General features: G+C 44.2%; 1 protein-coding gene across 1 annotated transcript; it reads right to left on the bottom strand.

Moving 5' to 3' along the window:
- Nucleotides 1–824: 824 nt before the first annotated feature.
- LOC308169967 (kinesin-like protein KIF25) lies at nucleotides 825–24,465 on the bottom strand (the record flags this gene model as incomplete). The annotated part of the gene is made up of 15 exons (XM_080544698.1): nucleotides 825–976; nucleotides 1,086–1,241; nucleotides 2,395–2,643; nucleotides 7,694–7,848; nucleotides 8,278–8,454; nucleotides 10,187–10,330; nucleotides 10,536–10,610; nucleotides 10,732–10,799; nucleotides 11,016–11,055; nucleotides 11,208–11,290; nucleotides 11,586–11,689; nucleotides 21,419–21,560; nucleotides 21,992–22,114; nucleotides 24,078–24,143; nucleotides 24,397–24,465. 15 exons carry the CDS (start codon nucleotides 24,463–24,465, stop codon nucleotides 825–827), a joined length of 1,803 nt encoding a protein of 600 aa, XP_080400824.1.
- Between the last annotated feature and the right edge of the window lie 494 nt (nucleotides 24,466–24,959).

Below are 24,959 nucleotides of genomic sequence, written 5' to 3'. Positions count from 1 at the left end.
AGCATATACACACTTTTAACAAATAGTGATGGTTAAAAAAGACTAACATAAGTGCGTGGTTTATTAGAAAGACATGGTATAGCAAGCACTGAAGTTCAGTAATTTACCATTCTCTTGGTATAGGCTAAATTAATCATTATGAAAAAATGAACTATTATGAAAAACTAACAACTACAAACGCCAAAATATATTGAAAAGCAAAAGTTCAATTCGGTATCCTAGAATACGCTAAAAAACAGTTCTGCGTATTATTTTGTCAGGACTTTAAAGGGATGGGCCTGAGAGAGAGCTAGCCTGCAGGGACTTGATGAAAGATACAGTAATAATTGACATTGTCAAACTTTTCCTAAAAGCACCCCAAATGAGTGTTAAAAATACTTTTTTTTAAAAAAATAAAAGCATCAATTTAATAGCATTAGTATTAGTTTGGAAGAGGCCATAGTAAAGAAAGAGGGACATCTGAGACATTAAATACAAGTGTCAAACGATACATATAACATTTAAGTAAAGTTTAATTAACAAGAATTCAGTTACTTATCAAAGTAGTCATATTCACATATACACTGAACAAAAATATAAAAGCAACACGTTTATAGAAAAAGTGTTAGGTCTTGAACAATTGGACAAAAGTGTTTATATTTTTGTTCAGTATAGATACAACATTTCACTACAAATGTCCTTGTAATGCTGTGTAAACCACGATTACCTCAACCCCCCCCCCCTCCACCCTTTCATAGTGGGGGACCTCTCTCTCCTCTCCCTCATCCCTCTCTCCTCTCTCACTTCAGGTTGAGGGTGGTGTTCCCTCATCCCTCTCTCCTCTCTCACTTCAGTTTGAGGGTGGTGTTCTTCCTACGAGGGGTGTCTCTCTGGACCTGGCGGGCCCGTGTGCCGAAGCCCAGACACTGTAGTGACTCAGTCACAAACTTCTGGGTAGGGGAGACGCACAGCATCACCAGCAGCTTCGCATCGCCACCTAGTGGCAGAAGGCAGAAGGAGGCCAGGAGAATGATTGGCCGTTTCTGAAGCCAGTGGGTGTGAGTGAGAATTGTGCGTGCGTGCGTGCGTGCGTTTGTGCATCTTACCGATAGCGTCCTGCAGTAGGTGAGTGAGCTTGCTGTTTCTGTAGGGCACGTGGGGTCTCTGTTCTGCCAGGGCTCCCAGTACGTCAGAGAGGGCAGACAGGCTGCGGTTAATACAGGAGCTCTCCCACAGGGCGGCGCCAGTCACCCCAGACATCCCTACACACAAACACACAAACACACTAGTGGCGCTTCTCCATTGACCAGACCGGGACGGTACATTTGTATCTTACCCGTACTGTATTTTCAGAAACGCTTCTCCATTATACACAACAGACTTGCCTCCCAGAATGCATTTCCCACCGGCCGGCAGCGGGGATTTTAAGTCCTCCTTTTTAAGCCATTGGCTAAAAGCTGTAATTTTGGCTCTACAAGTGTTAACATGTCATTTTATGAAGCTTTAAAACATTTTCAGGCGAGAAAGTAACCATATATATTCCCAAAATGTGTCCAGTTTATCAAAATAACCAGTATACAGTATATACCTGATCTGACGTTTTTTCCCCACTTCTGTTTACTATCTACATTACGTTGCTCATACTTCACTGCAGGGTTCGACAGAAACATTGTAACATAATTGCTAAACAAGTTGTAAAATGAGCCAATAGCTTTAGCTAGCTAAAGTAACTAGCTTACTATATTGTGGTCTTATCAGTTGGTAAAAGAACAGGAGCCCCATTTATAAAAAAAAAAGTAAGGGGGATGATTTTGACTGTTTTTATTTTAGGGGGGATGCCATCCCCCCTCATCCCCCCTCAACTTGAGTGCTGATGACAGGCAAATGCTTATACTGTAATAATATAATGGTCTTATTCTTATCAGGTGACATTGAAAACATGGCTGCTCACTCCCTTTGCGAACTCGGCTGATAACAACATCGTTAATTTTATTACGAGCCCAAAACAAAATCTGAATTAAAAGTCAGAAAAGAAAAAAAATCAGAATAAAAGTCAGAAAATTTTAATTTCTGAATAAAAGTCCCCAAAATAACATTTCAGAATAAAAGTCAGAAAGAAAAAATGTCAGAATAAAAGTCAGGGAAAAAAAATGTCAGAATAAAAGTCAGGGAAAAAAAATGTCAGAATAAAAGTATTTTTTTTTCTTTTTTTCTGAAAAGTCAAAAAAAAAAAAATACGAATGAAAGTCCCAAAAATAAAGTTTCAGAATAAAAGTCCGAAAAATAAAATGTCGGCTAGTTTAGGTTGCATTGTGCTGGTAAAATTGGGCTTGGGCTGGTGGACAGAATTGTTTTATATGTATTATAATATATCATACACATACACGCGCACACACACATGTATCTCATTCTTACCAACACACTCGCTGCCCGCAAGATCCACCAGCTGTAGTTTGGTCCTGAAGGCCGCCTGGGCGATGCTGAGTCTGGGGGAGGGGCAAGGGGAGTGGCCAGGGGAGTGGCCGGGCGAGGAGGAGGAGCTAAGGGGACGCTCGTCCGTTGACTGGCGGGCGGAGGGGGGGTTGGCACGGCGACAGCGGGGACTCCACCACTCCTTCTGGGACGTGCGCTGCATGTCCTTCTTCGCACTCTGTAATCTGCGGGCTGAACAACACCACAGAAACAGTCACTAAGGTGTGTGTGTGTGTATAAGCATGCACGTGTACATTAATAAGTGTGTGTGTGTGTGTGTGTGTGTGTGTGTGTATTATATGCATGCACGCATGTGTACATGAATAAGTGTGTGTGTATGTGTGTGTGTGTGTGTGTGTGTGTGTGTGTGTGTCAGTGGAGGCTCCTCCATAGAGGTGGAGGAGGCCTGGCCTCCCCAATAATTTGAGAGAAGAGAGAGAGATTGAAAAAAGCAATAATTATATTTTTTATTTTTTATTTATTTAACAAAAAAAATATTTTAAATTGTTTTATATTAATATTATTTATTAATATTATTTCCGTTTTGTTCATAAATATTTTCCATGGCTAAAACCCAATATTGCAATTGTAAAGCACCTACAGGCCAGAATCCCTATCCGTTTCTATTGAAGGAGGCCAGGCCTCCTGTCGAAAAGTCCAGGCCTCCTGTTGGAAAGTGGTTTCTCATAGAAGTCAATGTAATGCAATTTTTTTCATGGCAATATGTGATTGGCCCATCACTGAAAATGGGTGGGAACAGGAGGCCTCTCCTCCGTCGTAGTACCTTTTTTCCGCCACACGCGTGTATGAGTGCTGTTCTGCAGGATAAATATTAGAAATGAGTCCAGGGCTGAATGATTGACATTTTGTCAGGCAAAATGGATGTGAGAGAGGTACATGCAACAGGTGCTTGTGGTGGTGGCATGGGTCCGAATCCAGTGGGAGAGGAGGATGGGTTGAGTTAAGTTTTTTTAAATTGTTGAAATCCTGCAAGTTGAAATCCAGCAAGTTGGCTTGCTGATATAACTTTAATATTGGGACAAACCTGTGGAGTGGAGTCCTGGAGAGAGCATGCCGCCCCTCAGCTAAACCAGAGGTGAGTTGAACTAATCAGATGTCTCTACCAGTGTTACACCACTAGTTCTCAGTAGTAATAACACTCCATTGCATGTCTGTGTTTCTCAGCAGATGAAGCCAGCTGGAACCAGTACTGTCCTCACAACATTTAAACAAATAAATATTTATATTATATTGAATAAAACTACATTTGATAAAGAAACTGTTACGTATCTTTTTTATATGCTAAACGTGATTAAATTGATGATTACATGTTGAAGCTGTAGAAGAAGAAGAATGAAAAATGTAGGCTAAAAATTGTTTTTTAACCACATAATTATCAAATTCCTGCCTTTGACACATGTTCACTGGGCATTTATATTACATCCAAATGTCATTTCTCAACTTAATTATCAGGCAGGCTCATAGACTTACAGCAATGTCATTTCTTCAGGCAGGCTCATAGACTTACAGCAATGTCATTTCTTCAGGCAGGCACATAGGCTAAGCTCTGCACAATGAATTCCATCAATCAGAACTTTCTGATTGAAGCTTACACTCCAAATAGTATGCCTTTGGCCAGCACAAAGACAGATAAGAAGAACAGGGAACATTCCATTGCGAGTGAAGCGAGCAAGCGGAAAAAAATTGGCCTCCTCAATTCTGGAAGTCACCAGCCTCCACTGGTGTGTGTGTGTGTGTGTGTGTGTGTGTATTATGTGCATGCACGCATGTGTACATTAATAAGTGTGTGTGTGTGTGTGTGTGTGTGTGTGTGTGTCTGTGTCTGTGTCTGTATGTGTGTCTGGAATTTGTTTTTCTCCGACTCCAAACCAAACATCCATCCACCTCTCAGTTTGTTGACGGTAGATTTGCGCTCTCTGCTGGAAACAATATGTACTGTTTCTAAATAAAGATTATTACCTCTTTATTCCAGAGAGAGGCGATCACGGGTTGTCGGAAAAACGGCTGTTATCGCTAGTAGCCTGAGTTACAGAGAAGTTACAGTTTGGCAAGATATGTGCAGACTAGAAAGCAAATGGTCGAAAACAATATCGCTGATGGAGTACAACATTGAAATGCTATTTGGTGGAGAAAAAAAAGATGAAAAGATTAGGTCCCGCTATATTGCTCAGGCTGCACTACAGCGTCTATTCACAGGCGCGATCCCACTACTGAGCGGCACGGGGGCTTTGGCCTGCTCCGTTTCCGGCCTGGGCCGGTGCACCCCTCCTTAGACGACCTGGTGGTCCCGGGCTCCCCCAGGAGCACCATATCGATACCGAACTTAGTGCGGACACCCGATCGGCATAGTGCACTGCAGCTCAGAACTCCTGAGCTCAAACGATCCGCCAACCTCAGCCTCCCAGCAGCTTGGATTACAGGCGCACGCCACTGCACCCGGCGAGAGAAGGAGAGACTTTCAGGGCTTTTGAGTTTCCAAATCGTGACGTCACCACGTGCATTCCTAGTGGTCTGTGTCCTCCAGTGGACACAGGCGGAATTGCAATTGTTACATTGCTGGTTGTGCCAGTTTAAGGTGGTCAATATGTCAACAACAGACTCTAAAGAAAATAGAACATGTTGTATTAAATGTAATAAATTACATTTGTTGATGAGGGTGATAATGGACACTGGGGTCTGGTGGGCAGTTGAGGCAAGGAAGGTAAGGGCAAACCAGTTGTTACATTGTTGGTTGCCTCTGCATGTATAACAATATTCTTCATAAAGTGCAGGCGGAAATGCAATCGTTCCGCCAGTGGGGGGAAAACATCTTAAACATAGGCAGTGTTTCAACAGTAATAACAGATATGTGTAGAACTATGTAATAGTGTGCCAGTGTACGGTGGTCAATATGTCAGTCAACAATAGACTCTAAAGAAATTAGAACAAAAAAAACTCCAACCAACACTTCCACCTAGTCCATATCCAGAATTCCCCACCAGACCCCAGTGTCCATTATCACCATTGGTAATGAATTACATTTATTGATGATGGTGATAATGGACACTGGGGTCTGGTGGGTAATTCTGGATATGGACTAGGTTGAAGTGTTGGTTGGGGTTTTTAATTTAAATTGTGATTTCATGTTCTTAAAATTGGAAACCCTAACCCTAAACCACCAGACGATGGGTGTCTTCTCTGGTGATGCCTGGCCAGGCCTGTACTGCAGGTCTTTTTTGTCTAAAATCTTCATCAGGAAATGAAATACATTCAAATGGATTTAAATCCAATTGTCCAGTCAAGACCTTTCCACTTTTTGGCAAAAAAAAATAAATGTATTTTGTATGTGTGTCTCTGTATGTATGGGTGTATGTATAATGTATGTGTGTCTCTGTATGTATGTGTGTATGTGTAGGTATGTGTGTATGTATTGTAGTGACCCCCACAAAGTACTGGGTGTATTGGCAACCTAACCGTCCACAGCTGACCAGCATTCCCTAATCAACCAGTGGCCAGGGAAGCAAACTACAGACTCGTCAACCGAATGTGCCACACCTGTGCCTCCAGGAGACAGCACACAGAAAGAGGGGTGAACAGAACCAGATGCGTCATGAGGGTGAGGGCCGGTTTCCGACACAGCAATTCCATAGTAAAATATTTAAACTTGTGTTTGTCTGTTGCCAGGCCGGCCTGGGCCTAGGCCTTGGAGAGAAGGGGGAAAGAGCCCCCCCCAGCCCATAGAGTAGAAGCGCCTGTGATCCGTACCCACGGAGCCGCCCCTGGTCATGGACCCACCCCACACGCCTCCAAGGCCCAGAGGCCTTGTGACTTATATTCCCTGGACCCTTAAAGGGCCAGGCAGAGACCTGAGTTGGATTTTTATTTCCCTGTATTGCTTATTCTTTAGTAAATGTGCCGTCAAGGCTAAACTGCTCCCTGTCGTCAGTGTCTGTTCCTACCTTGTGCTCATCATACCCGGTCCTACGTGGTGGTCACCACAGTATTATGTGTGTATGTATGTGTGTCTCTGTATGTATGTGTGTGTGTATGTGTGTCTCTGTATGTATGTGTGTCTCTGTATGTATGTGTGTATGTATTATGTATGTGTGTCTCTGTATGGGTGTTTGTATTATGCATGTGTGTATAGGTATGTATTATGTATGTGTCTCTGTATGTGTGTGTATGTGTATGTGTGTCTGTGTAGGTATGTGTGTATGTATTATGCATGTGTGTCTCTGTATGTACTGTATGTGTGTATGTATGAGCTGGTGCAGTTTAAACAATCTGGAGCTAAATGCTCTGAAAACAGTGGAGATGGTGGTGGACTTCCGAAGGAAAGCAACCCTGCCCCCTCCCATCACGCTGGGAGGTACCCCGGTGGCCTCCGTGGAGTCATGCCGCTTTCTAGGCATGACCATCTCCCGGGACCTAAAGTGGGAGCAGAACACCGAGGCCCTCACAAAGAAGGCCCAGAAGAGGATGTTCTTCCTCCGGCAGCTGAGGAAACTCAGGCTGCCGAGGTCCATGATGGTCCAGTTCTACATGGCCATCATAGAGTCCATCCTCACCCACTCCATCATCACCTGGTTCCCTGCTGCAACGACCAAGGACAAGGCCAAGTTGCAGCGGGTGCTACGTTCAGCAGAGAGGGTGATCGGCTGTCCCTTGCCCTCCCTCAACTCCCTGCATGACACCAGGGCTCTGAGGAGGGCAAGGAAGATCATGGCAGACCCCTTCCACCCCGGCCACGGCCTCCTCACCCTGCTTCCCTCTGGAAGAAGGTTGCGGCTGCCTAAGGCACTGAAGGCCCGCCACAGGCTCAGCTTCTACCCCTCAGCCGCCAGGCTGATAAATGACTCTGGCTTCCCCCTCCCCCCCGCCCCCAAGTCTGCCCAGGACTGAACTGGACTCACTGTAAAAACTCTGCACTGCACTTTACTTTATACCGCACTATCCAATGCACTGTTGTCTGTCCTGTGTTGTTGTTGTTGTTGTTGTGTTGTCCTGTTTTTTGACATGTGAAAAAAGTATAAACGCACTTGCTGTGGTGACGAAGCAAATTCCTATATGTGTAATGCATAGTGGCAATAAACGTTATCTCAATCTCAATCTCTCAATGTATGTGTGTCTCTGTGTGTGTGTGTGTCTATGTATGTATGTGTGCGTGTCTCTGTATATACGTATTCTGTGTGTGTCTCTGTGTGTGTGTGTGTGTGTGTGTGTGTGTGTGTCTCAGTCTCACCCAGGGCCAGTGCGTCGGGGCTCTTGGAGGAGACGGTGAGGGTGACTACAAGGTGGGAGCGTGAGGAGTCTCTGTGGATCAGCGTGGGGCAGCGAGCCCTCAGCCTCACCACGGAGCTGACCAGCTGCATCACCTCTGCCGACCCCTTCACCTGCCTGGGAGAGGAGCAGCAGCACTGGCAAATGAGCCAACAGTAATACCTTACAATAAATCACACAAAGGGCTATTCTTTTTTTAGTTTTTTGCAAAAACGGATGTAGGTCCAAACACACTGAGCAGGTCTGTTTCTCTTGGTTTCTCTCTCTTGGTTTCTCTCTCTCTTGGTTTCTCTCTCTCTCTCTCTTTCTCTCTCTTTCTCTCTGTTTATCTCTAGAGATGTACTATAACTCTGTAGACAGAATATCAATGCACATACACACACACACATGTGCACGCGCATGCACACACACTCTCACACACACACACACACACACCCATACACACACACACACACACACACACACACACACACACTCATGTGCACGTGCATGCACACACTCTCACACAACTCTCTCTCTCTCACACACACACATACAGGTACTCACATGTATGTCAGGTATGGCACCTCGCTGATCCCGGTGCTGGTGGTGATGACCTCTCTCTTGGCTCCCAGGGCGGCCCCCTCATCTCCTTTAGCCAGCAGGTCAAACAGCTCGTTGTTGTACACCTCCACCACCGACACCTCCACCGTGTGGCTCTCAGCAGGCTTCTCTGATATCAGCCTGTGTCACACACACACACACACACACACACACACACACACACACACACACACACACACACACACACGCACACACACACACACACACACACACACACACACACACGCACACACACACACACACACACACACACACACACACACACACGCACACACACACACACACACACACACACACACACACACACACACACACACACACACACACACACACACACACACACACACACACACACACACACACACACACACACACACACACACACACACACACACACACACACACACACACACACACACACACACATTACACACCATCATACACACACAGAACTAAGGGAAAAGGGGGAAAGGGAAAATTCTATACTATATGTATATACTGTATTTATGAGAGAGAGGGGGGGGGGGGCTCTATATATGACTGCCTTTATCATTTGTTTTTTAGGATCATCTGTCAAGAGCCAGCTGCTATTCTTCACCTCCTCCTTCCCTACCAGCTGTCCTTCATATGATCCACCTGACCTAGCTCATCCCCACAGGTGGGACATGAAACCAGGGGCCTCATTCATAGAACGTGCTTAGATCAAATTTTGATCTTACCCGTGTCGTACGTAGAAAACCACGTCAACGTAGCGATTTATAAAATGTCAACGTGAGTCAATTTGATCGTGGAAACGATCGTAGCTCGACGTCGAGTATTCAACTTGCTTACGCACATTACCTACGGGTTATGCGGAGTTATTACAGGCATGTGAGCCGCACTGGAAAAACGTTGCCTACTGTAATTCATGCAAGTGGCTCGTAATAAAATTAACGATGTTGTTATCAGCCGAGAAAATGAGTTTAATTCAAGATTGAAAGGGAACTAATGTTTATGATTGTATTTCAGTCTTTCTTTATATCCCTCCGGAGCTGTCTATCTCTCTTCAACATGCCTATATATACGCGCTCCAGAACGGACCTTGCCCGGCCACACGCTAAATGATACTGGATTTCGAGTTGAGTCGGGATGAGGGGGAATGGCACCCCCCCTGAAATAAAAACAGTCCAAATCATCCCCCGTCTAAAACTGCCATCCCCCCTTTCCATCCCTTATGTCATTTTATCAATGAACGTGGTATTACTGCCCTCTCCCGCTTCCAGACGCACGCCTACCCTATAATATAGTATTAACGCCCTGTGATAGCGGCTCAAATAGCGGCTGAATGAAGCCAAGTGCTATAATATAATATAATACAGACAGTACATAATATATAATAATTATATTATTATATATTATATATTATGTATATTATGTACTGTCTGTATTATATTATATTATAGCACTTGGCTTCATTCAGCCGCTAAAATTGAGCCGCTATCACAGGGCGTTAATACAAACCTCATTCACCTGCGTTCATTTCCAAGTATGTTTGGTATTTATAGAAGGAAGCACGTACGCAACTTTAAATCATCTCAGCTCGTTTTATAAATAATGCTTACGACGGTTTAGAAAAATGTGCTTACGTCAAAGTCAAAGATGACGTTCAAGTACTTTTTTATGAATGAGGCCCCAGGCCCTAGTTGTGTAAGGGGTCATATGGTGTGTGTGTGTGTGTGTGTGTGTGTGTGTGTGTGTGTGTGTGTGTGTGTGTGTGTGTGTGTGAGGTTGATTACAATTGTGTCTTACTGTCTCACTCTCTTTGTCTCACTCTCTCTCTCGCTCTGTCTTTCTTTCTCTCTCACCCACACACCTGAAGATCTCAGTGGCAGCTTTGGTGATGACCCCCTGCTGGGCCTCTCTCTGGGGTCCTGAGGGGTCCTCAGGCTGGGAGCCTAGCATGGTGTGTGTCTTCCCACTGCCTGTCTGACCATAAGCCATGATACACACGTTGTACCTGCCAGAACAAACATCAATATATGATGATATATTCAATACATGTGGAGCATATTCTATCATCAGCCCACTATTAAAATGACCTGGAATAGTATCATGGACATGGTGATGTGTTTTGTGTCAAAAAGAGAGGGAGAGAGAGGGGAAAAAAGGAGAGAAATAAATATATTTGTGAAATGAATATGAAGATATTTGAGATCACTTGCCCATCCAGCAGAGACGTGAGGAGAGGCTTCACTTCCTCAAACACGGCATCCTGGGAGTCCTCCGGACCATGCACCCTGTCAATCACAATCACCATGGCAACAACAGATTGTAGGTCTGACATTTCAATATAACCCTGAAACGATTCAGTGCTCACAGCACACAGTGTCATTCTTAGCACGTTGTGAGTAATATTACCTCTCAAACTCAAACATCTTGTTCAGCCCTAGGTTCCCCGTTCTGGAACAGTTCACTAGAACCGAGTCCTGTAAAACAGGCAGAACAGAAAGGCGGGAAACAGTTGGATCAAGTTCAAACTTGACTAGTTCCACACAATCACAAACCAAACAATAATAACAACAACAATAATAATAATAATGATGATAATAATAATAATAATAATAATAATAATAATACGGTAGTTATTATTATTATTATTATTATCATTATTATTATTATTAGATGAAACCACTTGGACTCACATCACTGACAGCTTGGACCACTTCCTCTGAGGTGGCGGACCTGAACAGGAAACACGTCACAAATGACTGAGTTAAATAACATCAATCAACTGTTTGGTTCAGAGACAAAATGTGCCACTAACACACGGAAATGTATTCAGTCAAAACTAAATGATCCCAAACTCTAAAACTCATAAACAGAGGAGGTCTTACCCAAATGCTGACAGGGACCCCTGTCTCTCAAAGGGAAGGACCGGACGCACCCTGCAGTGCACCCTGATATTACCCCTGAGCTCCTGGAGAGAGACAGAGAGAGAGAGAAAGAGACAGACGGTAAGACACAAGTGTAATCAACCTCACTTTCACCACCTCTTCCACACCTAAGACACTTAACCCCATTGAGATACAGTCAACTGCAGTGGAGGCTGGTGGAGGTAGAAATCGGAGGAAGGGCTCATTGTAAATGCCATTCATTCCATTACAATGAGCCTGTCTACCCCCGCCAGCTTACACTGATTACAGCAGTAAAATAGCAGTGGGCCTGTCTCCCTAAACACAGATGGATAATATCAGACACAACGTCATTCTTACCACCAAGGTGTTATGAAGCATCTTCCTCCTCAGCCTCTCAGTCTTGCACCGCTCCTTCTCCTCCTGTAGGGAGCGCTCTAGCGCCTCCATCTGAGCCTGCAATCCTGAGGAAACACCATAGAGAGAGTACAGACATAGTTAATTAAAATATAGCAGTAACACTGCAGTCTTATCATTGGGGAAATGGTTGTTCGAAGCAATGGATTGTGACTTCATAGACATTCTGTTATTTGTCTAACAATAGTAGTACTGTCTTGGAAACCCAGAGAGTTTGTTTGCTTTGATCCAAGTATCCATGGTAGTCATGACATGTGAAATACTGGCCCAGGTGTCCATTCGTCTTCAGGTAAGACCTTTTGACCTTGGCCCAAGCTCTTAATCCTAGCACACACACACACACACACACACACACACACACACACACACACACACACACACACACACACACACACACATACACACATAAACACACTCACACACACACAAACATACATCAACACACACACACACACACACACACACATAGACATCAACTCACACACACACACACACAAACATAAACACACACACATACACACACACAAACACACGCACACACACACACACGCACACACACACACACACACACACACACACACACACACACACACCATTTATGTCATTTTATCAATGAATGTGGTATTACTGCTATTTCAAGGTCTGAGGGGGCACGCACACATGCAATGACATTTTTACCAAGTTACTGACACTGAAGTCACTGACGCTGAGGGGATGCTAAAATTGTCCAAAATCCACCACCTCCCCTGATTTTCTTTTACAACTTGAGTACTGAGTTGCGTGTATGTGCGTGTGTCCGTCCATATCTGTCTGTTGGGGGGGGGGGTTCTTCTTTTAGTTCTACACTCCAAAAGAGTTTGGATTTGAAATCAAACAATTACTATGAGACACCCAGAGTAGCCTATAGCCTATGAATTATATTAATTTATAAATTACATTATGTAGGCTATATGAATAACTGAAAGAATGTAGTCCAGCCCCTGCGGAGGACAGCTGATCGGACCGGCCTGTTCTTGGACGAGTAGCTGGTCGTGGATGGTGACACGGTGGCTGGTCGGGAGGGGGTGGAGGAGGTGACGTTGAAGGAACAAAAAAGCTAGAATAACAGGAGAATTATAGTTCGTATAGCCTGTTGTGTATAAGGGAGGCTATTGTGTTTTTACAGACCTGAAACACGTTTTGTATTCGTATGTAGGCTAGTGATGGGGGAAACGAAGCTTTCGACGCAATTGACACGTTCGACACAATTGTGTCGGAAAAAGTGTCGATCTATCGATGCAGTCGATACAGCAGCTCCACAATGACATCTGCTGGTCAGGTCATGGTATTGCGGCTGTATCGACTGATTCACAAGTCAGGAATTTGAGGCAAAATACAATAAGCCTTGTTCAATAAAGGTGCTGTGATAAACTGTGTCAATGTGTGTGGCCATATATGCGATCTTAAATGTTGATGTGTCTAGTAGACTATAATAAATACATATATGAAAGAATAAATAAATAAATGCAAATGTGTCCATTTCTGATATGTAAAGATAAAAATCTGAACGACATTTAGGCATGTGTGGGACATGGCTGTTTGATAATTGGGGCAGATATAGATGGTCAACATGGCATAACAGGGGCCACAGTGTTGGGACGTGCTCGTGGAACAGGGAAAGAGTGCAAAACAAGGCTACATTGTGGAAACTGGACAGACTTGTGCTTATGTAATCAATCAAATATTTATTGCTTGTGTACATGAACAGGCAACGTTTTTTTATGTGTATCTATCTGGCTAGCCTATGTGTTGCAATTATGAATCTATGCCTATCTCTGTATGTTCTATATCTATCTATCAATATCTACCAATCTCATGTCTATTTCTATCTCTATCTCTGTCTCTGTCAATAAATGTATTCTGTCTAGCGTCCGTATGTCTCCACTCTGACTACAACCCTCGAATATGAGTGAATATGAGTGAATATGAGAGAGTTCAACGTCATTTTATGCAGTACCAAACTTGGAACACTGCCCCGTTTGCGGAACGATTGACACACGCGTCAGATGTGCGCGTGTGACGTACGAATCTTTCTTCGAGTAGTCACGTGGTTTTTGCAATTTGACGCAAGCCTCGATACGTTTGTATCGACGCACATTGCGTCGGAAGATAGACACCGTGCCGTGACTACTGCGTCGAGCGGTAACATCCCTAATGTAGACTACATAGGTCTACATTACTCTGATAGGTTCAAATTAAGACCCCCCCCCCCCCCCCACCTCACTTTTCTACGAAATTGATATATAAATGATATTTATACTGGACATGTTTTGTTTTTTTCAAACCTGGGTTATAGAAACGCTATTCATTATTTCTGAAAAAAACTATTCCAGTTAAAAATGTAGCCGGTCCGCTTCAGATCCCCACTAATGTGTTGCTCCTTCTTATAATAAAGCCTCGGCTACCGCGCTTTGGAAACGATGACGTCAGAAGCGGACACTTCATCGCCTTTCCCTGCAGCAGACATTCTCGCCGGGCGCGGTGGCGCGTGCCTGTAATCCAAGTCACTGGGAGGCTGAGGTTGGCGGATCGAATGAGCTGAGGAGCTCTGGGCTGTAGCGGCCCATGTCGATCGGGTGTCCACACTAAGTTCGGTATCGATATGGTGCTCCTGGGGGAGCCCGGGACTACCAGGTCGTCTAAGGAGGGGTGCACCGGCCCAGGTCGGAGACGAAGCAGGTCAAAGCCCCCGTGCCGTCCAGTAGTGGGATAGCGCCTGTGAGTGGACGCTGCAGTGCAGCCTTGACAATAGATCGGAACCCAATCTTTTCTATTCTCAATGTTTTTCCCATACATTATATATCATGTATGTTTGATTTTACATGTTCATATTTATAATAAAAAATGACATTGTTTCTCCACAGTTACTGACCAGTCTGTGTTTGTGTTGTTTCTGTAGAGTAAATGTGTGTGCCAGTGGCGTACCGCAAAATCCCGAGGCTCCCCCGCAAGGTGGCGGCGCGGGCCCTTTCGCAACGGAGTAAAAATAAAATAAATGTTAAAAAAGCGTTTTTTAGAGGCCGATGCGTTATTGACGTTGCGAAATTTCACAAACCAAACAATGGTTTGGTACATTCTAAATGCTTGACTTAGCAAAAGGTACAAACAAGTGAGAGCAATAGCCTATAACTAAAACCAAATGGTAGACTACATCAGTAGAATGTATTATAAGTAGAAAAGTACAAGCTTTATTTCTTTTAACAAAGTGTGGTGTGCACAGCAGCGCGATATCTGTAAACATACAATCTGTAGACTCTCCGCTAAGGGTTGCCAGATGGGATTGAGAATTTCCAACCTAACCAATCTAAAAACTTCTAAATCCACCAAAAACCAGCCCATCTGCAGTGGCGGCTGGTGCTAAACATTTTGGGTGGGGCACAGGTTATGGGGGCATGCTCCACGGGGAAGAATATCAACTTTAAAATCTGGATTTACAGTCGATTTTAGCATGAGAATAGCTCTACCCCCCTGTACAGACCTCGCCATCCCCTCTACCCCCCTGTACAGACCTCTTCATCCCCTCTACCCACCTCTACAGACCTCTTCATCCCCTCTACCCCCCTGTACAGACCTCTTCATCCCCTCTACCCACCTCTACAGACCTCTTCATCACCTCTACCCACCTCTACATCCCCTCTACCCACCTCTACAGACCTCTCCATCCCCTCTACCCCCTGTACAGACCTCTCCATCCCCTCTACCCTCCTCTACAGACCTCTTCATCCCCTCTACCCCCCTGTACATACCTCCTCATCCCCCCTACCCCCCTGTACAGACCTCTTCATCCCCTCTACCCCCCTGTACATACCTCCTCATCCCCCCTACCCCCCTGTACAGACCTCTCCATCCCCTCTACCCCCCTGTACAGACCTCTTCATCCCCTCTACCCCCCTGTACATACCTCCTCATCCCCCCTACCCCCCTGTACAGACCTCTCCATCCCCTCTACCCCCCTGTACAGACCTCTTCATCCCCTCTACCCCCCTGTACAGACCTCTTCATCCCCTCTACCCCCCTGTACAGACCTCTTCATCCCCCCTACCCACCTCTACAGACCTCTTCATCCCCTCTACCCCCCTGTACAGACCTCTTCATCCCCCCTACCCACCTCTACATACCTCCTCATCCCCCCTACCCCCCTGTACAGACCTCTTCATCCCCCCTACCCCCCTGTACAGACCTCTTCATCCCCTCTACCCCCCTGTACAGACCTCTTCATCCCCTCTACCCCCCTGTACAGACCTCCTTATCCCCTCTACCCCCCTGTACAGACCTCTTCATCCCCCCTACCCCCCTGTACAGACCTCTTCATCCCCTCTAGTGAGTGTGTGAGTGTGAGTGTGTGTGTGTGTGAGTGTGAGTGTGTGTGTGTGTGTGTGTGTGTGTGTGTGTGTGTGTGTGTGCGTGTGCTGAATACATAAACAAACAAGCTAAAAGACGACAATAGAAAACGTACCATGCTGACGATATTACTAAATGTTTGAAGTAGCTTTTATCTTAGCTGACTCTCTTACCTTCAGGTCGAGTTTGTGTATTCTGGCTTCGCAAAACACCAACAGTAGCAGGCTAAACACAGCCGGTGCGGAGATTGCGACCACAAACGAAGTTTGACTTCGGTAATAGGTCCAGTTGTAATATCCTCAAGTTGGGAACAAAAGATGCCTCCTTCTAATCCATTTGTTCAATTTGTTTACAGAAAGAAATCCTCCTAAATCCTCGGTTATACGATTTTCCCATTTTCCCTGCCTTTGTATAAACTTGCTTTATAATTAAATTTGGTCTGGGTGGTCCTAATTCCTTTACTGTTAATTTCTCCTGGTTGCTACGACGGCTGAACGGTGTTTCTTAGTTGTTCAGAACATTACTAGCCGCCATAGCGATGGTGAAGCAGGTCTAAAGCTACGCCGGACATGACGTAAGCACGTACGATTCTTTGTGCATGTCCCAAAACCCCATAGACAATTGACCGAATGGCCTGAAGTTACCAAAATAGATTTTACATGCAAGTCTACGAGAACAGCCTAGTGCAATTTCGAGTAGACTGAAAGTTGCCCCGAAAGGGGCGGGACTTGAAGCTGATTGGAACATACTCCACAGAACACTAGCTGATTGGACTATGATATACTCCACAGAACACTAGCTGATTGGACTATGATATTCAGAAGCAACACTGTCTAGAAGTCATAGAAAAAAAATCTCTCTCTTCTCCCTTTGGTGGGGCATTGTCCAATTGCCCCTAATGAACCAGCCTCCCCTGCCCATCTGGCAACCCTGTCTCCGCTGCATCAGAGTCTACTTGTTGCGCAAAATTGGCCAGGGTTAGTCAAATCCTTTGTTGGACATCTCGTTTCTTAAGTCCTGGTATATTGTGGCATTTCTTTACTGTTTGCCATCTGGTCTAGGAATACCCAGGGAGACGCAGACAGTAGAAGTAGAATAGAATAGTAGAATAGAAAAAGAAACAGCTATAACCATGCTGAATGATGTACCTGTATGATGCACTGACAGTCTGTGACTGTGAACCTGGCCGGACCCTGCCCTTCTGCCTGAGTTTGAGTATGATGCTGCCCAAATAAATGTTATTGTTTAGTGCTGTACGCTTTCGTGGTATTATATTGTGTGAATTATCATCTGTAGGCCTATGTTGTTTTTCTTTCACTCGACTAACCGCCGAGATAATACTTGAGACATGTACTTCCGTAAACATTATTTTTTATTTGATTTTTTTACAATATCGGACCGACAGTCCCACATATAGCGGCTATAATGTCCGAATAGAGAATCTACCACCACCTAAAGAATGCTTATTGTACTTGTATCCATGTTGAGAGTGAATGACACAGGGACAGACAATCAGGCAGCAAGGTGCACCGAAGCCGGGTCAGCCTGCACCATGCCAGCTGCAGTAACACTGGCCTCCACAGTGGTGCTGCTAGCAACAGGTGCATCAACGACGTTTGTCCCTGACCCAGTGCTAATCGCATCCCTACCCGCGTCTCAGAAGCTGCATTGGGGAAAAGAAAATATGACATTTTTTGAAGTTTCGCTGAATTTTGTTCCTTTTTATAGGAAAGTTCCTGTTTTTGCGCAACGCTGAGGTATTTTCGCTTGCTCATTTTCCTTGTGTCTCGCTGCCTACGTGTGACGTCAAAGTCATGTTGCTATTGGATACGGCTAACTATGTATATCTTTTTAAATATAGGCCTATATATAAAAATTAAGGTTGACACAATGAAGGGCCTTATTTTCTTTTTTTTATATTTTCTAAAATTAAAAACAAACCCCAAAAAAAACGTTTGGATACAATGTTAGGGGGCCCCCTAGTGGCTGGGGCCCCCCCGCGGTGCGTCGCTTGCGGGCCCGTCCGCTACGCCACTGGTATAAGCATGTGCCTGGTTAGTTGTCATGATCAAACGTTACAAATGCAACTTACCGAGAAGCCACCCTTCTCTGCCCTCCCGCTTCCAGACGAACGCCTACCCTATATTATAGCACTTGACTTAATTCAGCCGCTATAATTGAGCCGCTATCACAGGCGTTAATACAAACCTCATTCACCTGCGTTCATTTTACCTGCGTTGGTATTTATAGAAGGAAGCACGTACGCAACTTTAAACCATCTCAGCCCGTTTTATAAATAATGCTTACTTCCGTTTAGAAAAATGTGACAACTGCCAATTAAAAGGGCTACCTGTAGGCAAAATCATTTTTCAGTTTTTTACATGTGCTTAAACTACAGATTGTAAGCTTTCAAATGATGCATCATACATTGAAATCGGAAACAAATTGAAGACGACATGAGTATTTGAAAGTTGCTACACCTGAAATCACTAAGCACAGAAAATCCCCATCAAAGATAATGAATCCCCATCAAACAACAAGAAACGAAGTCATTGTGTTATAGATTACACTTATTTAATGAACGTAAAACTGTTCGGAAAAATAACGAGTGGGTACTTCACATCTTCGAGTTGAATGTTAGCTAAAAAAACGAAAATCTGAAAGAAAAAAAAAGAAAACTTTCAAGACGAATTTCACGTCTTTCTCATTTCCGAGAGGTGTCTGTTTACATCAAATTGTGACACAAATGTGCTTACGTGAAAGTCAAGGATGACGTTCAAGTACTTTTTTATATATATATATATATATATCAGTGGCGGCTGGCCGATAGAGGGCGCTGGGGCGCCGCCCCCACCTTCACTTCCTAGTTGCGATTTGTAAAAGTTTTTTTAAAAATAAACATTGTTTATTCACAAAATGCGGCTGATATTCTGTCGGCGCCTATCAGCATTCATTAAAAATCCTCCAATACAATAAACATTTTTATCTGTGTGTGTGTAAAATTCACTGTTAAAATACATAGGGGGAGGAGTCGGGACGCCGGTCTATCGCAGGCCAAATACTTTTCGCTTACACGTGAGCTGTAGCAGCGCTCCAATTGTCTGTCTCCTATTTCTCGGCTGGGGCGCAAAAAATTGCGTCCTGAATATCTGGTTGTTAAGTCTGACGTCAAACGTGACGTTTTGCAATTTCCGGCTCCAAACCGGCTCAAAACAATGTGGTGGTCTGTAAACTGTGCAGAAATGAAATGGCCTATCACAGCAGTACATCTGCAATGAACGAGCACCTCAAGCGAAAGCATCCTGGAGCTCTTTGTGAAGACAGCCGCAAGATAGCACCGTAAGTCAGCGTTGTATTTCTGTTCACTTTTCCGGCCGTGTATGAGTGAAAAATGGATAGCTACTAGCTAATGTTACACAAGCAATGTAGCTCACCACAGTTTGTATGTCTTGTCTTCTGGTGTTAGTAACGTAAGCTATGTAGCTGGCTAGCTACGGTAGCCTCTTGTCATTGTGGTGCTCGCACCTACTGTACGTTATCTAGCTCGTAGCTCGCATGCTACGTTAGCATCAATTTAGCTAATCATAACATAGCAGTTATGATTAGTTACTATGAGAGTTATGAGAGTAACGTTAGCTAGCTATGTAGCTACTAGCTAGCTTTGTGTTGTGGTGATGGACAGACTTCTAAATGGCCATGTTGGCATTCAAGTTGGCTAAACATAGCAGTGAGGTGGAAATTAAGGGGCCTACACAGGATAAGATTTTTTTTTATTTTTTTTATCGAACAGAACTTTCTTATTCTGCTAGAATTGGGCTTCATTGGTAATACCATAATGGCATATTTACAGTACATGGACAGTGGATTGAAGCATTTGAAATGTCTGTTTTGTATAGTATAGTTGGACATGTTTTTTTTTCCAGGTGAGAGAGTAATGTCAAAATGACATTATCTGACTGCATTGCCCACAGCAATCCAAAATTCAATTATAATTATGTTATAAATTGATATGGATCAATTGATATGGATCAATTTATACCTATTATTAGATTATAAATACTCTGGTTGTTATGTTTGCCTTTTGGTTGACAGCAAAAGGGAGAGAGGAGGATAGAGAGGGAGAGAAGGAGAGAGAGAGCAGGATGGTGTCGGCACACCAGAGAGAGAGAGAGCAAGAACCAGGTGAGAAAGTGGACAGGTAGTCAAGACCACATAAGTAAGTAGCCTAATGGCCCATAGGGAAGGAGCCTATCTCCTGTTTCCGTAGCGTGAGGCGGCTTAATGTACAAGTTAGTACACCCCCTGGACATGACGCTGGTATGTCGCAGGGTCTTACCCCCTGGGGGGGGGGGTCCATGCCACGGTCCATGCCACCCCCCCAAGGCAGCAAACCTAGGGGAAACACTGTTATTCTCATGCTAAAATCGACTGTAAATCCAGATTTTAAAGTTGATATTCTTCCCCGTGGAGCATGCCCCTATAACCTGTGTCCCACCCAAAAATTTTAGCACCAGCCGCCACTGATATACAGTATATATATTTTTAATACATTTTCTTATTTTCTTTTTTGTATAACTTTATTTATTTTTATTTCCCCTTTATGCATAACAAAACCTATAGTCAATGAAGGTCAGTTCTCATCCCGTCAATCAAAAAATAACCTGTTGTTAAATGCATAAAGTATCCTCATAGACAGGATGTAGTCCTGCAGGGTCCCGTACGGCCAAGTGGTCCAGGGCATTTCCCCACTGGGACAGGAGTAGACAGCCTAACCATGTGACCCGGGATAAGTTCTCCCTAGTGCGTCCCACGGAGTGCTCGTCACCATGGCGACCAGGTGACGCAGCAGACAGGACACACGACCTTGCCAACCACCAAGTCTTATTAGAAAGCGAGTGCCGAGAGCGGGGGGAGGGAGAGGAGGGGAGGGGAGGGGTTAATGAATAAGTGGAGGGGAGGAGTTAACGGAAGGATTATCCCCAAGGCAACAGGACTAAGCTACGGCCAAGGCAGTGGCACGATAAGATACTTGAATGAGAGAGAAAAAGAAAGAGAGAGAGAATGAGGGAGAATGAGAGAGAGAGGGGGGGGGGGGGGTGAGAAAGTAAAAAAAAAGAAACTGAGATATAGAGAGATGGAGAAGCTGGAGAGGACAGTAAAAAGAAAGAGGGAAACAATTATAAAGAGGGATGACGAGAGAGAAAGAAAATACCAACAGATAATGGGTGAAGGGTGGGATTTAAATGAAGTAAGCGTAGGTAGGTAGACAATCCACATGTGTGCAAATTGGATTGGCAAAATCACTATCCTAAATAGACTTGAACTCCAACTGGTCCCCATAACATTAAAGCAAACACTTCTTGATTGAGTGAGTGATGATGTCATGATATACTCACTATGCAGGTCATCGCCACGGTGACCCTGGATCATGGCGGTGGCCTGGCCTAACATCTCCTGTAGCTGCTTGCCCTGGTCCTCCAGCTCAGTGGCAAAGCCTGCATACACCGCAAACACCTCTCTCAGGCCCTGCCTCAAAACCTAGAATAACACAGGAATAAAACCATGTGAGAGAGAAGGGGAGAGCGTGTGTGTGTGTGTGTGTGTGTATGTCTGTGTGTGTGTGTGTGTGTGTGTGTATGTGTGTGTGTGTGTGTGTGTCTGTATGTGTGTGTGTGCGTGCGTGCGTGTGTGTGTGTGTATGTGTGTCTGTATGTGTGTGTGCGTGCGTGCGTGCGTGTGTGTGTGTGTGTATGTGTGTCTGTATGTGTGTTTGTCTGTCCCTGTGCATACCTGCGTGTGTGAATTGTGATTTCTAATACAGCCTTATATTGTGTATGATAATAATGTGAGAGAGAGAGAGATTTCATGGGTGTGTTGAGGTGATGAGTTCAAGGGCTGGCACCAACACCAGTAAAAAAGTGGTCATTCCTGCCCTTAACCAAGGTCTAAAGATGAGTGGCTACACACACCTGTACTTCAGACAGGACTTTGGCCAGGGCAGACAGGGTGCTTTTTTGCACAATTCTCTGGTGCTGCCGACGATTCTTGGCTTCGGTCTCCTCCTCATGGTCTCTGCGAAGTTTTCCCAGACACTAGAGAGAGAGGGGACAGGAACAGGCATCAATAAACTGCAATAAACTGCATGGCAATACACTGAACAACACACTGATATACACTCAACTAACACTTTATTAGGAACACCATACTAATGCTGGATAGGGCCTCCATTTGCAAAAAAAAAAACAGCCTCAAAAACAGCCTCAAAACAGCCTCAATTCTTTGTGGCATTGATTCCACAAGATGTTGGAAACATTCCATTGAGATTCTGGTCCATGATGACATGATTGCAGGGGCACTTTCAAGCTGTGAACCTCTCGTTCTACCATACATCCCAAAGGTGTTCTATTGGATTCAGATCCAGTAACTGGGAAGGCCACTGAAGAACACTGTCATGTTCATGAAACAACATGAAACAACTTTTGCTTTGTGACATTATCATGCTGAAAGTAGCCATTAGAAGATGGGTACATGGCAGGCACGTGCCGTGAGCTTTTAGATTGGGTAAGCATAAGATATAGAAATACACGTAATTACACATACAAGCTATCAGTGAACGCAGTTTCAAGGAAATGCAATTTTGATGCCCTAGAACCCGCTAATAAACTGTAGTGTCACTGTGTGATCAGATTACCAAAAGCAAAAAAAACAGTTGCCAGTTTCGACTATATCAGGGGTGCTCATTGTTCAATCTTTTTTGAACCAAGATCTTTTCAAGTAGCCAGCCTGCTGAAATCTACAAGTCCAGTTTCAACATCGCAAACGCACACATGCACAACACAGACACACACCGTTTCCATCCTCCATAGTAAACTCACAACACACTTTCTTTTCACACTTTGTTACACAGGCACTTGACATCACATCACAAATCCTCCCCCTCTATCTCTCTCCAAACACAATGGTGTTGTATAATAAATCATATAAACCGCTCATACCAGGCTTGCTGTATCCCCTAGCGACTCTCCCTTTCTGGGTGTGAAGATCGGTGAGCGGTGGCTTCGGCCGGCCTTTAGCCAGTAGTTCTGTTTTTCCAGTCCAGTCCAGTCTACGAAATCCCTTTAGGTCGCAGACAGTAATGTCCATATTCACAAAATCAAGCAAGTTATCCTTATTGATTATTATTATTTAGATTGTTTGAGCTAGCTGGCATAAGCTATTCTGCCGGGCGAGAGGTGAAATGTTAAGTGAACTTGAAAGTGATAAGAGCCAATCAGTAGCTCTTATCGAAATTAAAGACCCACTGATTGGCTGTAAGCATGCTTACCCTGGCCACATTAAACAGCGGGCTGAGGCATCGGAAAAAAATTAAAAAGAAATTTTCACGCATTCGAATGTACGCGAGGGAAAGCAGAGAGAGAAGTGCTTATAATGCAACGCAATGCAGAGTAGGAAGTGCTTACTCCTGCAGGTGGCGCTAAAAATGCTACGTCAGAATGAATGACTCCTGCTGCCCTGGGACCTAAAATACGACTCTTTTAATGAAAACAAACAAACGGCTACATGCACTTTTATTTTAATATTTTCACGGTCCTTTTTTATTTTTTCGTTGGGTAAGCACTGCTTACTCTGCTTATATGGACGGCACGTCCTTGGTACATGGTGGCCATGAAGGGATACCCATGGTCAGCAACAATACTCAAATAGGCTGTGGCACTCAAGCGGCCCAAAGTGTGCCAAGAAAACATTCCTCACACCATTACATCACTTGAATGAATGAGAAGGTGTACACTGTTCCTAATAAAGTGTTCAGTGAGTGTATGATACAGGTCCAACTTGGGCGTATCTCCTGAACTGAACTGTTGCATTTCACCTAGTTCTTAGAGGCTATAAGTAAATCGCGTAGGTAGATGCCGTCTGCAAGCACCTTATCCTGCAGACAGTAAGCGCATCCATCTTTGACCCTGTAGGTAAATTGACCAGTGGGGTGCAATGGCCCGTGGCCAAACGGACATGCCTACCTTCATATCAGCGGAGGAAACAGGTGACCACACTCACCTTTGCGAGTCGCAGATGAAGAATTGCATTTTCAGTCTCCAACTCCAGAATGCGTTCTTCTTTACTCTGGAAACGTTCGTGACAGATGAATTAACGCTTAATTAGTGTAATATTTTGCATACAGGATATTGTAATGATATAATTATATTGAATGTCAAAATAACAACAAAAAGACAACATATAATAGGCCTACTTATAAATACTTTTACGGCACAATAAATAGGCTATAGCCATAGCTAACAATATGACATTTGTTTGGCTTTATGCGAACACCTGTCAAACCTGTGCAGCTTATCAGAAGCAAAAAATAACCACATACCCGCAGTTTGTGTTCCAGAAGATGTACTTGGTGCGCAAATATTTGGTCTCGGTTTATGAAGTGTGGCATTCTAATATATTTGGGAAAACAATGCAAAAGTACAGTAAAGACTACCCCTATGCGTCCGAAGCTGACAATCTGCGTCCTCGCAGGTCAGATAATGCGATTACGCACAGGAGTGTCCAAGATGTCCATCTGTGCGTACTTCTTTGGCGTCGGTTGTCCTGAGAAACGCGCATTCTGATTGGTGCCATGTGCTTTTGACTGGCATGTTTCATAAGAGAACTCTGTGCCACTGTATCTGAAAATCATTGCAGGGGATATCCCTGTAGGATACTCGCATGTGAAAATGAAGTCTGGATATATGCGGATTAATCGGTTATCTAAAAACTGTTTAATTAATCTTCTGTTTTGTGCATTCAAACTCAGTCACAAGAACCATCACTGAATTTAATGTAGGCTTATTGACAGTTCAAACGCACCGTTGTCCAATCCAGGATGAAAATGTATTCATCCTAAAACACAGACTGTAAATCAAAATGATCCCGTGAATACTCCCCGCA

Source organism: Nansenia antarctica (assembly GCF_963989245.1).
Source record: "Nansenia antarctica genome assembly, chromosome: 1".
In the NCBI taxonomy this organism is placed as follows: Eukaryota; Metazoa; Chordata; class Actinopteri; order Argentiniformes; family Microstomatidae; genus Nansenia; species Nansenia antarctica.
Note: the sequence above shows the minus strand (reverse complement) of the source record. Positions and strands in the feature narration are given on the sequence as shown.